The sequence below is a fragment of the Solea solea genome, chromosome 9 (genome assembly GCF_958295425.1).
Source record: "Solea solea chromosome 9, fSolSol10.1, whole genome shotgun sequence".
Taxonomy (NCBI): Eukaryota; Metazoa; Chordata; class Actinopteri; order Pleuronectiformes; family Soleidae; genus Solea; species Solea solea.
Window position 1 is genome coordinate 18,768,574 of NC_081142.1, and position 15,627 is coordinate 18,784,200.

Sequence of the window (15,627 nt, forward strand, 5' to 3'; positions counted from 1 at the left end):
TCAGAAACCGTTGGAATTTTACCGATAGCACAAACCGTCACGTTGTTACGGTAATGCAAAGTGCACTTGCACAAACGTGTCGTCTGCGATGCGCTCTAAACCTTAAAATCTTACTAAACCACACTCACACAATCTTTAGTGAACATTTTACAGTTTTACAAAAAAATAATCATTTGAATTAAGATCATTACATGGGCTCCCCCTTGTGGCTCCTTAATATAAATCATTGGGACTGTACATTGGTGGGCTGGACAGCATTTTTTAAATCACATTAAATTATATCACAATTAAGATGTCATGGAAAAGATCTACAATTAACTTATTCTGAGAGCTTTATATCACATATATGCATGATAAAAATCATAAAGGCTTAACTTCTCATTACCGATTGGACATCAGAACTGTGAGCTGTCCTCTGGTGTCCTAAGTTTTCTGGTGTAGGACTGGTGGTAGTGCCCGATGGTTGACAGCGGTGTTAGTCACTGGGATTACACACACAACTGTCACACACTTGCTGCACACACACACCCAGACACACACTCTGAGTTGATGTCTGTCAGCAGAAATACTGAGGTAATGCAGAAAGGATTATCTTCACTTCATTTAGTCTGCTTATTACACTCTGTGTGTGTGTGTGTTTGTGTGGGTGTCGTGCACCAGTTAAGTAGAAGATTAACTGCTTCATCTCTGCGCTTTCACACACCAAGTTGCGGGAATTAGCATCTGCTGAACACAGTACAGAGTTCAGACAGTGGTTGTCACTCTCTCTTCTTTTATTGCTTTGTTGTTTTTTGTTGTTTTTTTGCCTTTACTGTTGCTGCTTTCCTTCATTTCCACCTGTCAGCCCCCGCTTTTTCCTCCCCTGGACTGCTGGTGTCTGTGGTAATGGTCTGACTCACTGCCCACACAGTATGATTTTGGGGATTTGAGGCATCACTTGTGAACATCACTTGTGTGAGGTGGTGACTGATTTGAGATCTGCAGCAGCGTGTCAACACATCAGTGTCATTCTGAGGCCTCGATAAAACAATTTTCTCATGTTTTAACCTAAATTCACACTTTCATGTGTCTGCCCTTCCCTGTCCATTTTTTTTCCTCTCTTTCATCTCCTCTGCAATCTGATCTGTTAATCGAAACCATTATAGATTACAGTACTGCAATGTATCAGTAACAGATGAGCTCCTTCCAGCTCTGCTATTTTTAGAATCAGAACCTAAAGTCAAAGTGTGTATACATACATCGTGTATAGCAGCCTTTCCAGTTGATAGATTTACATTAATTCCAGTGATTACATATGGGAAATAAACTGTGTGGGTAACAAAGAACAATAAAATACTTATGGTAACATATTCACTCCTCTTGTGACTCGGCTGTACATCTTCAGCTTTCCTTTGTGCCTCGGAGAGTTGTTGACAGGTGTCGTCCGTCATCTTGGTTTACAGTGATAGCACTTTGAATGAATATATAAAAATGTGTACAAACAGGAAACAGAGGGCAGGTGATACTTGATATGAAAAGGGGGAATATTGGTGCAATGCATACAACCCCTGAATATGAGAAATTGCCCTCTCCAGTGGTTTGCACTAAAGCTGCACAATGCAGAAAAGGTCTGTGACAGCTGCTGATGGAGAAACAATGCTCCTCTGCAAAGAGCAGCAGAGGAGAGGAGAGGAGGGAGGTAAATGAAGGAAATGGGGGACATAAGCCCCAGAGCCATTCATCTCTGTCATCACCCCTCCCCCATCTCTTCCTCTTTTTTCCTCCTATCATCTCCCTTTTTCCATCGCTCTATCTATATCCTGTTCTCCTTCCTTCATCCTCCCATTCTACTCTTTTTTCTCTCTTTCTGTCCCTCTACCGTTTGCCGCTAGTCTGATAATGCTGCATTGAGATGATGTGTGCTGATAGAGTCACTTTGATGCTGATCATGTAAAACTTGATCAGCAGAGAGAGAGAGAGAGAGTTTAAAGTATTTGTGGAGACATAAAACTTAACTTTACACTTAAAGAACAATGCAGAGGAGGGAGAGTTTTAATACTTGTGGAAACAAATGCTGCTGTATTTTATTTTATTTTTTTTTCATGTTAAAAAGCCATAATAAAAACCATGAATTGAGCTCTTTTTATGGAGATTTATAAATAAAAAATATCCATGTATGTGTATGGCATGTTGACCAATTCCCTTGGCCAAAGTAGGGCAGGAGAGCCTGGCATTAAGTCAACTTCCTGCATGAGTGACCTGAGGAAACAGTCAGTGTGTGTGTGTGTGTGTGTGAGTGTGTGTGTGCGTGTGTCTCCGCCCTAGAGCAAGCTGCTGTCAAAGGGAGGGGAGGAGCAAATGAAACGCACCAGCGAGAGAGGGATAGAGAGAGAGAATATAGTACAGAGAGTTAGCATCTGTTGTTTCTGTGGCAGCTGAGCAGCTCAGGACTGACTTTGATATTCACACACACACACACACATTTTATGTGTGTGTGTGCGACACATTACTGCATACCTTTACACTTCTATGCACTCGCACACATTCATATCTCTCCTCTGACACTCCCTCGCTCACATGCTGAATCCAGCGGGAAACTGACATTGCGTTCTCCCTCATCTCTCCTTCACACACACAGACACAGAGGTGCTCTCTCTCTCTCTCTCTCTCTCTCTCTCTCTCTCTCTCTCTCGCTCTCTCTTTTCAGCTTCTCGCTCTCTCTCTTTCTGTGTGTTTTCTTTCTTTTCATTCATATCCCGGGACTTTAAGCTTGAGATCACATTCTCTCTCACGCACACACACACATACACTGATCTTACCGGCGTTCATATCGTGGGGGACGTTGAGGCTGCCCTTCTGCCTGCAGCATGTGAGTACAGAGGAGACAGACTTGACGTGAGTCTAACAAAGAAATTCATTGATGTAGAAACGTTGCTTATCGCCCTGTCAACAGTATCACTTAACGGTTATTAGGCTGAAATACTCTGGTAATGTTTGTTTGTTTTGTTTTGGTTTTTTTTGTCCATCGACAAAGATGATGAAGATTAGAATGCTGACTTTATCTCTCATCAGTGCAGCAGCCTTAGAAGCGCAGGCTCGGTCTCCCTGATCAGGAGTCGGTAGCACTTTATATCTGAGCAGCAACACAGTCCTGGCTTTTCGATCACAAAGAGGAACAGCATCTCTGTGTAGCTCAGTGTCTCCATATCTCTGCTTGATTAACTTTTGTCTTTATTCTGTCTTTTTTTTTTCTTCCTTCCACTCTGTTTGGCTCTCTCTCTCTCTCTCTCTCTCTCTCTCTCTCTCTCGCTCTCCTTATATACATACATAATCCCATAGATAGATAGATAGATAGATAGATAGATAGATAGATAGATACTTTATTCATCTCACAGAAATTCCCATAATGCTGTATTGAAGCACTGTCGACAGGGACAGTTAGATCATGTGTAAATTTGTTCCGTATGTGTGTGTGGTCCCTGCGTGTTGCGGTGAGTCTGGTGGAAATAGATTTGTTAATCCGTCAACATCAAATGGATTAGAGCTGCGATTGAAAATGCCACACTGAGGTCAATAAGGGGAATATTAAAGGTTGAAAGCAGCGACAAGAGTGTGAGCTGAAGGCCACTTGATTTTCATGGTTTTTCCATCAAACCCAGTTCATAGTATCTGCTCAGAACCTTTCACATAAAATGAAGCACTGTTAAAGTAAATACCAGACACTCCGGAGAATCTTTTTGCAAATTTCAGTGACTTCAGACTGCTTTAGTTGAGTTGTTTACATCTGTAAGTGTCAGCGTGTTAGATTAATTGGGTGTTGTAGGCTGGATGTAGTGTGGCAGTGTGTGTATATGCTGTATGTGGTCAGGTAAACAAGGAAAGTAAACAAAAGAGTGAGATTTAACAGATACTACTCATTCCAGGTCTCCCTCTCTCTTGCTCTGTAAGTGTGTGTGCAAGGATGATTGAAATAAATAGTTTCTATAGTCCACAGTAATGGTTCAGGGACCAAAGCTTACACATCTGTCTGAGGTGCTGTTTCCGGCCTATTGCCAGCAGCACCAATCCAAGTGTGAGTTCAGAGTTTTCTGGGAAACTGTGGCGTGCTAAGTGTTAAGAGAACTGGAACTAGATGACACTCATTGAGGATTTAACAACAACACACGTCTGCTGTTTATACTGCCACTCTCGATCAAATGATGTTATTTCCAGACACCGACTTGCAGGTGAAATGAAAAATGTGTTCACTATCATCCAAGAAAGACGTATTAAGAAACACATTATGTCAGTTGTTTCACTGCTCGGTGCATTTCCATAAGTAATGTACATTTGTAATTAAAAGGCACAATGACATCTTTATGGCCACGAGAGGAAAAATGGGCCAGAAACGAAAGTGTTTTTTGCTGCATGAAGCAGGAGGATAGGAGGATACTAAAGCAAAGGGCTGCTATGCTGAGTGTATGAGCAAATCATTGCTCTTTGCATTGATTGGCCAACCAGTTGTTCTCTGGAAATTTACTACTTGTCTTTCAGCTGAGATGTGGATACTGGCTGTTGCTGGCAATTAAACTAAAAGTGCTATTTGAAAATTCATTATTGTCTTTGTGTACAAAACAGCACATAAAGCTGTGCTTTTGCACATGCAGATGGCCGTTTCAGAACACCTAAATAGCAGATTAAGCTCGGCTTTATCAGTTATCGTGGCTAAACCAAGTCCTGGACTCAATCTGATTGCCCAGTTGACTGGATATGATGTACCTGAATATGTATAGTCTCACTCACACTGGTGAGTCAGTGGTTTCAGTCTGTTTCCCCCCTCATGTACAATAAATTATTCAAAATTACATCAATTTGCTTCTTTGAAAAGCTCTGTGGACTGCTGCCCATCCGAAGACTCATTATCGTCTTAATAATGATGATAATGCCTCTGTAATATTTTCAGTTGAAGTGTGCTTAAGTTACCAACATACAGCTGTGAACATGCATGTATCTGAATAACATAAACCTGACTTCACTTAGCTGCATCTCTTAATCCGCCTGGCTTTGACTCTGTAATCCTGGAACTTCTTAATTCTGCGTTTATGAAAAAGCCCTCCAGGTTGTATAAGAAAATATATTAAAGTGCTGTTAAGGTGAAATTATGTACACTCTATAAATCTATACACATTCATTTAACTTTCAAACTTCTGGTTCACATGAGCGGAAAAGAAACTATTGCTCGACGAGCTGAGACTGAAAGTGCTGCACCGGTGATGCTGCGTCACACCAATGCTGAGCAGCTTGCACGTCACTGTGTGGAACAGTGTGTATGTATATTGTGACGCTTGTGTTCGTGGCTCAAGTCAGAAACACTTTTCTAATTATGACAGCAGTGTCTGGATGACACGGGTTTACGTCATTGCAGTGTGTCAACCCCTCATTCATGCATTCAGTCAGTCATTCATTCATTCCATTGTGTGATAGATTTGGGAAGCATAAAATAGTTCCTTCTTAGGTGGAAGGAGCAAAGAAATGGTTATAAGTTGATAGCTGTGAATGACCACTCCTAGGTCAAATTTAATCGAAGTCTTGCCTGCCACACGCTGGAGGATTTTCGAATCTGACTTGATTTAAAAAAAAAAAACAAATGTGGGAGACCACAGACACAATGAACTCTGTAACCGATTTTCAATGTTGTAATCCTGAGAAAGCACGGACTAGTGTAATCACTGTCAGCATGTGTCAGTAATTGACCAATCAAAGCTTAGCCTGTGAGATTAAGGGCTGAAGTATCATATTTATGCATTAAGCTATCATAGCTATAATGTGTGATATAGTAGTTGAAAAGTGACAATAAAGGACCATGATGTATATATTGTATCTTAACAAAATAGATTCACTAACCGTCTCAGTCGGATTTGGACCAAACATGTATCAAAGATGTTGCATTCATACACAACTGATCTGAGGCAGCTTGAGTATTGTGTAGGAAATGTAATTAATTGCAGGGTCAAGAAAAAGTCAAGGGAAGCAGCTGTGTCATTTGATGACTCTCTGTAGGTTCATTACTGCAAGTGAGCTTGTTAACACTAATTCACTTTGTTGGCATAAACATGTTAGGTCATCATTAGCTACACATTAAATGGAAATGATTAAAAACACATGCTGTTCCTGACCAAATATCAGCAATAGCTCTGTCAGTTATTTCATTCAATGGTAGTAGATAGTTGTAGTATCAATCATTTTAAGATGAATAGAGTGCACAGTAGGAAAATGCCTCTTTTTATTGGTGATGTCTAAAGCTGACTGTGTGTACATAGCATGCATGTGTATGTACTGTAGGTGCTTGACACTGATGCTGTCGGCAAGGTCTGATGTAATAGGAGTTAACATTCAGATCAAACAGATTATTAGATTAAAGATGAAGAGAATATGTGTCTGTGAGTTTGCATGTGTGTGTCTGTGTTTGTGTGTGCACACAGAGATGTGTGTCTGTGTAGCCAAGCAGGGCAGTGAAGCACCAAGAGAATCACTTCTGAACATGGGGGAAAAAATACCCATCAACTTTTGAACTTTCTGCACGACAGACGATTGCATGAGATGTGGTTAACAATGCGAATAAAACTCCACCCTCCCTGAAGTTGTGTTTTGGGTCCACATACTGTAACAGTGGGGCGGAAACGAGTGAAGCATAAAGTCACTGTTCCTCAGCTTCCTCTAATGTTTAGAAACTAAGGTTGATTGTGTGTTTGTCATCTATATTCAGCAAAAACCTGCTTGTTTCTCCATGTCTGTGCAGAGTACAGTCGTTTTGAGGCCAAGATCCATGACCTGAGAGAACAGATGATGACCAGCAGTGTCAGCTCCAGCTCCACGTCGCTCCGCTCCACACAAAAACGCACACTCTATGTCAGGTAACACAAACACACACGAGCAGAGAACAAAGGTGATGGTCTCGTGTCCTTCACTGTGTCCCAGCTATTTTAAGGTCTTATCTTGGCAGGTTTTTTTTGTGTGTGTATGTGAATGTGTGTGTGTGAGAGAAGCCCAAAGCGAGGTTATCGCATCTCAATCAGTTAGATTGTCTGGAAAATACTGTGTCACCTTTTGCACATCTTTTGCCTGTCAAGTGCCTCTGTCTTGATTTCCTCATGTTTTTTGGTGATATGTGTCCTTCCGTCGTTGCGTCTTTCTTGTCCTTGTCTCTCCAGGTTGTTCAGGTTTTCTCTGAATCACCCTCTTGTCCTTAGTTTGTATGTGCTGTAGAGCCCAGAAGCCGTATTCCAGATCCTGTCTTCGCAAGAATCACAATTCAGTTCAACATATTGATTATACACTAGGTCACTGGCTCCAGAGACACACTGGAGCTCTTGGGAGATCAATACTGTGGGAGACAAAGATAGCCAAAGCAGATTTAGATGTAACACTAATGGCAGTGTAGGCCTTTGCAAAAGAAATCTTTATATTCTTAACAATTTAGTCCACAGGGAAATCTAAGCAATAGTCAGTAGAGTAATACTTTATTTGTGTATGTATATTTTTGCTGATTCTTCATTTAGAAAGTCCAATGCTCTGAAAACTGCATTCACAAATCCCACTATCCAACTTACTTATTATGTCCTCGCCTAGGAGTGCATATGAAATGGAAGGTGAGTTATAATGTAGATGTACAGTTATTCAGGTGTAAAATGTTCTTTTCATAAATAACTCTTTTGTATATTGACCCTCTGTGATGCAAATTGTTTTTACTCAGTAAAGAAATATGCTTCCATAGCTCCAGAGGTACAAGTACTGCACATGAATTATCATCCAACCTGACCTGTTGTAGCAGCAGCAGCAGCAGCAGCAGCAGCAGCTGCTGGGTCATTCACCTTAAACTTAACACTGTCTCACACAAAGTGACTCACAAACAGATCAGGTCAGGTTCACAGTCAGGACAGGGAGCTACAGGCCAAAGGTCACATTCAGCCATCTGTGAGCTGTATCCCAACCAGTGCCAGTAATATTCGAGGCCCACAGGTCATCTATTTAATTTGAAAAACAGACTATAAACTGATTGCTGACTGAAATATGATTCTCTTTTTTTGCCAAAGTGATATGATTGTATGCCCACTGTTAGGTATCTAGTAATGTTATTTGTTGATCCAGGTCCAAATCTTCACAGTGTAAAGTCTTGAAATTGTACATAAAAATCAGCTACTACCTACTGCCTCTCTGTTCAAACACCAGCTATTGCAGTCACATTTTGCCATTGGCTTTCTTAGTCCTATGAGTCATGCTTTCGCCACTCTCTTGTCTTGTTGTCCCAGACTCCTCCCTGTTTTATAAACACCTGAGTTGTCGCTTCATTACCTTTCTCTCTCTCTCTCTCTCTCTCTCTGTCTCTCTCTATCACTTGGAGTGCAGTGAACCTGTAGTGGGGATTTTCCACACAGCTGCAACTGGCATCAAATTCACTAACCCGACCACGCCCCCTGCATTGCTACCCACTCGCCCTCCCTCCCTCCTCCAGTCCCTCACTTAGCTCTCGGCTCACTTCTTGGCATTTTTCAAAAGTAGTAATCGGCCCCTGTGTAAACTGTTCTCACGTGACATTGCGGACGCGTTCCGTCACCCTTGTTGAATTTTTCAGTAGCCAGCCATAGGCAGGATTATCATGGGCATCGATGAAGTGAGCACGCACAGTTTGTATGTGGTTGTGTTTAGAAATCCCACATCTGAATGTTTAGTAAGGGACAGCACTGACATTTGATTTTGAATGCTTTCTGCACAAAAGACTAACATTATTATTTTTAGACTACAATGGGTGGCTCAGTACCGCTTGTTTATGTCCAATTTACTCCAATAATCTTTTTTTTATGGCCAATACAGACCAACTGTGATGTGTCATATTTATGATGATGCCATCCATTTCACAAACACTATGCTGCAATGGTGTCACAAATGTTCTACTTCCATAAAGGAAGACGCAGATATCCCACAGTATGACTCGTTAATAGCAATTTTTCACAAACAAAATGATGCACTGCTGTTGTTTTGTTTACTTTTTCTTTTTTTTTTAGCTTAAAATAAGTCCACCCAGCTGACATGATTACTGCAGCGTGGCAGACATGCATTCCTCCCTCACCCTCTCGTTACACGATGGTGGCAGACGCGCATGCATTTAAAGTGTGTGCGTGATTTAAGGGTTTAGAGATTATATCTGATTTTTACTTTCTTCTTTTTCTTTGATTACTGATGTGGTGATTTTTATCAGTCCAATATTGCTTAAACAGCACATACACTAGTTCCAGACACAGCAATGATGAGGAATTGTTCTGACAAACCGATTAATGGAGCAAAACTAAATCAAAGTCCGCCCCTTATTGTGTTCCCTCATCAACAATTAAAGCTCTTCATGTTTATTCATCTTTGAATCATTCAGAAAGAAGTCACAAAACTGCTCTGCTTTATTTAGTTCTGACCAAACGTGTGATCACAAAACCAAGAATCCAATTGACACCAAGAAGTGTGACAAAGTGTGTCTTGTGACACTTTGTCATTTTCCTGCCCAGTGCCCACATCGAATAGAAAAAACCCAAAAAACAATTGCGCCCCTCTGAGTAACCACTGGTGTTCTGGTCAGACACTTTGTTGGTTCATTGCTGTCTTTAGACAGTGGAAGGGCAATTGTGCAATTCGACACAATTATTTTAAGAGGGCATTATCGTAATTGTGAGGTGTCTACACAGCACACGGTGACTCCACTTGCCTCGTCCTCTGCAGAGAGGTGTTCTCTCTTAAAATCTGGCAAATCTGCCCTTTTGACAGCAATTCAGCAAAGTGCAGGAGCACATGGCTTCAGAGGGAACGCCAGATTACAATCTGACTGGTGTATTGCCTGCTATTCCCCAAAGACACCAACAGTTATTTGAGAGTTCAACTCTTTTGAACCTTGCATTTGGCACAGCAACCCTTTTGTTCCCACGATTGGACTAACTAATGCGGTTTGGGACTCACCCAGGTGCATTTATGATCATAAACAAATAAAGGGACCAAATGGAAAATTTGAACTGATAATGGCACGATAGAGGAAAAACCATCACCAAAGTTATCACACTTAAGGGCCCATGGAACTCTCTTCACAAATTTCATGGTTGGAAATTTGTGAAGCCATTTTGCACAAAACCACAAATGTCGACCTGCTGATACTCCATCTGATAGCATTTCTATTCCTAGAGTCTCATAAAAAACAGTCACAACAGACAAAACTGGACCCAACAGCTACATGTGTTTGAAAACAAATTGGTCTGAGTCCCTGAATCGTCATTATGTTTAATAAGGATTGTTCCCATGGGGCCAGGTAATTATCGGAACACTCCCTTTATGTAAGGTAATCCATTTACAAGCTGAATGTCAATGGTGATGTTCTTTCAAGTTGTTAAAAAAAAAAATGAGGCCAGGATCATTTCAAGGTTATATAAAATAATGTAATAACCCATGATTGACTCACATAATAAATCATTGTCGTGTGAGAAACTCTTCATATCCTGTTACTGCCCATCGTTGACCAATCAGGAGGCAAATTTAAAAAAAAGAAGCCTCAGAAAATCACCTGATTGGTTCAGATAAGGCTATATAAGTGCATGACAGATTGGGGGTGTCCAATGCTTTAGGCCAACGTGTGTCATCATTCATCTACATACTGTGTGTGTGTGTTTGTGTGTGTGTGTGTGTGTGTGTGTGTCTGTCGAGGGCTACTATATGCATGTGTATAATGTGTAGACACAGACTAACCTTTCCTCAGAGGAAATGTCACTGTAGCAAGGTGACATAAAGTATGTATGACTCTCCTTTGTGTAAAAGGTCTGTGTGTGTCTCTTGTGTGTGTGTGTGTGTGTGTCCTCTTCTTTACTGTTCTCTCCTCATTTTACATTCACACCATTATGTACTATCTATTTTACCTCAGCAGCCTGGAACTGTAATTTCATATTTTTCTGCACCACCACCACCTCGATTCACCCTAGAAGAGTGAGCTACAGAATAGATTACAACACAATGATGTTAAATTCTCTGTACGCTATATTTTAGTATTTCACAGCACGTTGAAGCTGTAGAACCCATTTTAATTGGGCTGTTGTTTTTTTACATACATCTATAATACCAAGTTGAATTTAGTCAATTTACTCTCTGTTTGTTGCCAAGTTGTCAACTTTTTTAACACAATGTTCCAGAACATCAGCTTCTTAACTCTTATATTCACTGTCAATGTCCTTGGGCTTTTACCAACAGACCTACAACCAATTAAAGAATCAAGAAGTTTTATTGTCATTATGAGACATAATGAAATTTTTGCAGCGAATCCCGGCTTTAGGTACACATAAAATAGCAAAAATAACGAACGAAGGACTTGACATTTAAATAGACATAACGAAAGGCATTTAAATAGACACAACAAGAGACTTAACACTTAATGAGACACAACAAAATGTAAAAATATAAAAGTACAGTGTGTGCAAAGTAAAGTGTATAAAACTTAAGAAATATGGCATACAAAACGTTTCCCCACAGCAGATGCAGCAGACCTATCTGCATCCGCTACCATATTGTTTGTTGTCAAAAAATAAAACTGTTTAAACAGTAGAGTGTACAATTTAAATATAAACAAATATCTGCTCAATTCAAAGCCTTGTTAAATGAACACACACAATGCTGATTACGCCTCTCAGCTCCACGTGATTCTCCCTGTTTCTCTCTAAGTTGGTGCTTAGATTTTGTGTCTGCGCCCCCAAGGAAACTTTCAGAGGCAAAATTCCCTGCTCAAAAACTCAATCATCCAGCAGTTTGGCGTAATAACTTCTTCTTACCCCCTGCCTGCCCCTGCTCTTCCACTTCAGTCAGGTCTGTTTATTATTGCTTGACAGAACCATTTATAGATGAAGGATGCCGTTTTGTTGCATCTGTTCACGAAGACTGAACAGGCGCAGGGAAAGAAAACATCACATCAACAGAAAACACTGAATGTTTGGCACTGCAGTTTAAGGCACTGCCCACTCTGCTCGCCCCTCTGCTTGTCACTGATTTCATTTTTCATTTTTCCAGCTTCAGGACAGATTGTCAGAGCCATCTGCATGAGTTAATATAACTAATTTAAGTCACTGGTTTTTGACTGTTGTAACTTTTGTAAGCCCACTGTGAAATGTGACAACCTATCTCTGTGGAACATTTACACAGCTGTGGCCTCACTAATGGGCTGTTTCCACCGGCCTGACTCGCCTCGGCACGGCACAGTTAAGTTGCGTAGCATAGTACCTTGTACTTTTTTTAGTACCTGCTCTGGCAAGGTTCCAAGCGAGCTGAGGCGATACCATGCGTGACGCCGCCGGACTGCCGGCCACTGACTGGTCAGACGTCCGACACAAGAATCAAGCCGAACAATGCCGAACTGTAGATCAGTTAAAAAGACTTAACAATCCTAAAAAACGCGGCTTAATCTCCAACAATTAACAGGGAAATGTCTAAAATCTCAATATAGGAGCATATATCGTATTTAGCGACAGCACTGCTTGACAAACCCTGCCGCTGTATTTCAGTTCAGCAAATGTGTCAGAGGGAGTCTGTGCTCCGGTCATGGAGGAAGTACTGAACATTTTAATTAACTGATTCTAATGATTCAGTTACGCTGAAAACAACTGCTTTACAAGTCATTAGTCACTCGTTTGTGTGTGTCGCGTGCAGTGATGACTCCGGCCCACGTTGAGTAGGTACTACTTTTGTAGTGGAAAACCAACCTAAACTGTGCCGTGGCGAGGCGAGTGTAGGCGAGCTTGGACCATAGTGGAAAAGGGCCATAATGCTGCACATGATCCATCAGTGTAACATGCTATAGCTGCACCATCATCTGGAATATGTGGAGCACTTTCAATCTATGTATGCTACTTTATTTAATATTCCTGTAACACAGAAATGTATATGTAGGACATTTCAGTTAATCATACACTCACATCTGTCAGCTGCTTTTACCTCTTTGAGTTAACTAACTCACACACATGAGATTTAAAATACTGGATTAATTAGCTTTACTTATTTACTAAGAGGCTTCTACACAGGATGTAACCTGACTGTTATACAGGAGGTACATTTACATACAGTAGCTGTTGCCTCATTAATATTACACACTCTCCGTGTAATTGTAGTGATGTTTCTCCTTTCCGTTGTTTGCTGTTCCCTCATATTTCCCATCTTTAATCATTATTTCTGTGACTGACATTATGAAAAAAAAAGAAAGGTTATTTAAACATTGATGTGTGACAGTTGCCCTTTTACTGTATGCAATGTAGCCCTGCACACAGAAACAGAAACACAACCATGTATTGTGTGCCCACAGTAAATCTTCTTGTAATCTTGTAACCTTTCACATTTTACCATTTTAGAACATTTTTAATTTTTCTTACACATTCCCATCGGGTGAAGACATGGCAACACTCAAAGGTCATGAATTTCAGGAAGAGTTGATACTTTATTAAATCAAATTAATATTTACTTGTGTTTAAAAGCAGAAGTTATATCAGTAAAGTTCCCCGTTTTAAAATCAGCAACTGATATAATGGCCTCCAAAATCTTAAATCTCTCCGCTCAGTTCCCTCCTGGAAACTTTAAACGTATATAAATGATTAGTAAACACCAACAATACCTGAACAGAAGTATAAACACTACCTGTCTGCTGATTACACCAGCATGAGGTTTCATCTGCTCCATGCTGATCACTGCAGTTGCTGTTCTCCATGTATCATCACAGATAATCACTGACAGCCCAACCCCTGCAGGGATTGACCCTCTGCTCATAGGATCTCTCTTTTCATCATTGTCCAGTCCGGTCTAATGGAAATTGATGTTCCCTGTGACCAGATAAATATATAATGACATGATGTCAAGGTTCTCCGTGTCCACTTCTTCTGCTGGATTATCTTTCCGTCTCACTGTTGTTTTCTCCTTCTCTGTCTGCACTCTGGTTTATTGATGAAGGCCGTTGGGACTTTAGTGGAGGCCTGTTATTTCAGCTCTAGTTCCTTTGCACACACACACACACACACACACACTGCTGGCCTACTTTTTAGGTCTTTTCCCTTTGGACAGGTTTGGTCACAGAGAGAGATCACACAGTTCAGAGGCAATACACCTAACAGTGACATCAGAAACACACACATAGATGTTTGAACCCGCAGAGTCTTCAGTTCAAAATCCATAAAATGTTGTTGCATAATTCAAAGCAATACAAAATACCTTGAATTCATTCATCAGTGTCTACATCATTGCAAATATGTCGCTCTGTACATGCTCCTCCTGTTTGCTCTGCTCTTTATGAACGAACGTGTGACAGGAAGTGTGCTTCTCTCCTGTCCGCAGAGCGCTGTTCGACTACGACGGCAGTGCGGCGGATCTGAGCGCGCCCAATCAGGCCCTACCTTTTCACTTTGGGGACATCCTCCATGTGAGCAGTGCCGGGGAAGAGGAGTGGTGGCCCGCCCGTCACCTCAGCCCCCCGCCGCCAAACTGCCCCGACGTCGGGGTCATCCCCAGCCGCAGGAGGTCAGAACTTGTTCTTTTAGGCCTGTGCTCATCACGTCAACTCACATCTGTAAATGATGATGCTTATGATTTAATCACATTAAAGCCGTCAGTTGAGTTTTAATGATCTGCAAGTTATTGAAATACTTGTGTTTTGGGATTGCGACGGTCTTGAGCTCCTCCATTCAGATGAGCACGGACAGACACACTTCTTCAGGAATATTTTAAACTCTCTTGTGATGTTGACTGATGTCTATTACTTGACATTTTGGCATTTTGACACGTTTTTGCTGCATTGGATTGCGTTTTTGTCCGTGCTTGAGACCAAGAAAAGGATCTGTATGCACAGATAATAAGAGTGTATGTCACTGTCCAAACACGGCCTTAGATCTGATGAGTAAAAAGCTGACAGATTCAGTTGTGAGGCAGTAAAGAGAGTCCTTTCTTCCGTGTCATTTCTTTTTTTCAATATACTGAAAGGTTATTGTGGAACCTGTAATACCTACAGTTGACAATGACCACTGCCAAACATTAGTGGGTGATGTTTGTGTTCACACATTCCTCATATCAAGACACCAGGGCCAGTGATTTCAGCTCCTGGACAACTGTCACTTTCAGCGATTCCAAGCGTCGCTGTCAGCTCATCATCTTCTTGTAGAACCTGCTGAATGTAAATCTGCGGTGGAAATATGGATGTGTTCATCTCTCTCACCTCTCCTCGTTTCCCACCTCTGTCTTTACCTCCACTGTGGAGGAGGTGACAGACAACTGCTCATAGGTTTCCAAGGGAAGGTGTGTTAAAATGACTGCGAGAGGGAAGTGGGATTACATGTAACAAGGGATTACAAGTAACAGGGATGAGTGTGAGTAAGTGAAGGAGTGAGAGGACTGGCCATGGGAGGGATGGATACAGAGGCTGTCACGCAGGGATATCGGAGGAGGAGTATTAATAGACTGAGGTGTCAGAATAGAGCCTGGTGGAGAGAAAGTTGGTGTTAGAGGCTATAAGTGCATTGGGTTAATAGAATAAAGGTGTGACAGTTACAAGTGTGGAGTATAAAAGAAGACGCAGGCGTCAACCACAGCTGTTCTTCTGTTAAACGTGTACATAATGTAATTATA

The 15,627-nt window shown here is 41.2% G+C and overlaps 1 protein-coding gene across 12 annotated transcripts in view; it reads left to right on the forward strand.

Annotated features, from left to right (window-relative positions):
• The window catches only part of LOC131465413 (discs large homolog 1-like protein), a 96,064-nt gene that overhangs the window by 66,939 nt on the left and 13,498 nt on the right, over positions 1–15,627 (forward strand). For 10 of the 12 annotated variants that reach the window (XM_058638076.1, XM_058638077.1, XM_058638078.1 and 7 more), the window contains 2 exons: positions 6,758–6,872; positions 14,344–14,526. In XM_058638076.1, the coding sequence (XP_058494059.1) occupies positions 6,758–6,872; positions 14,344–14,526 (298 nt within the window). Of the gene's footprint in view, positions 1–2,462; positions 2,875–6,757; positions 6,873–14,343; positions 14,527–15,627 lie in introns of those variants that run through there. The other 2 variants (XM_058638088.1, XM_058638087.1) reach the window with 2 other exon arrangements.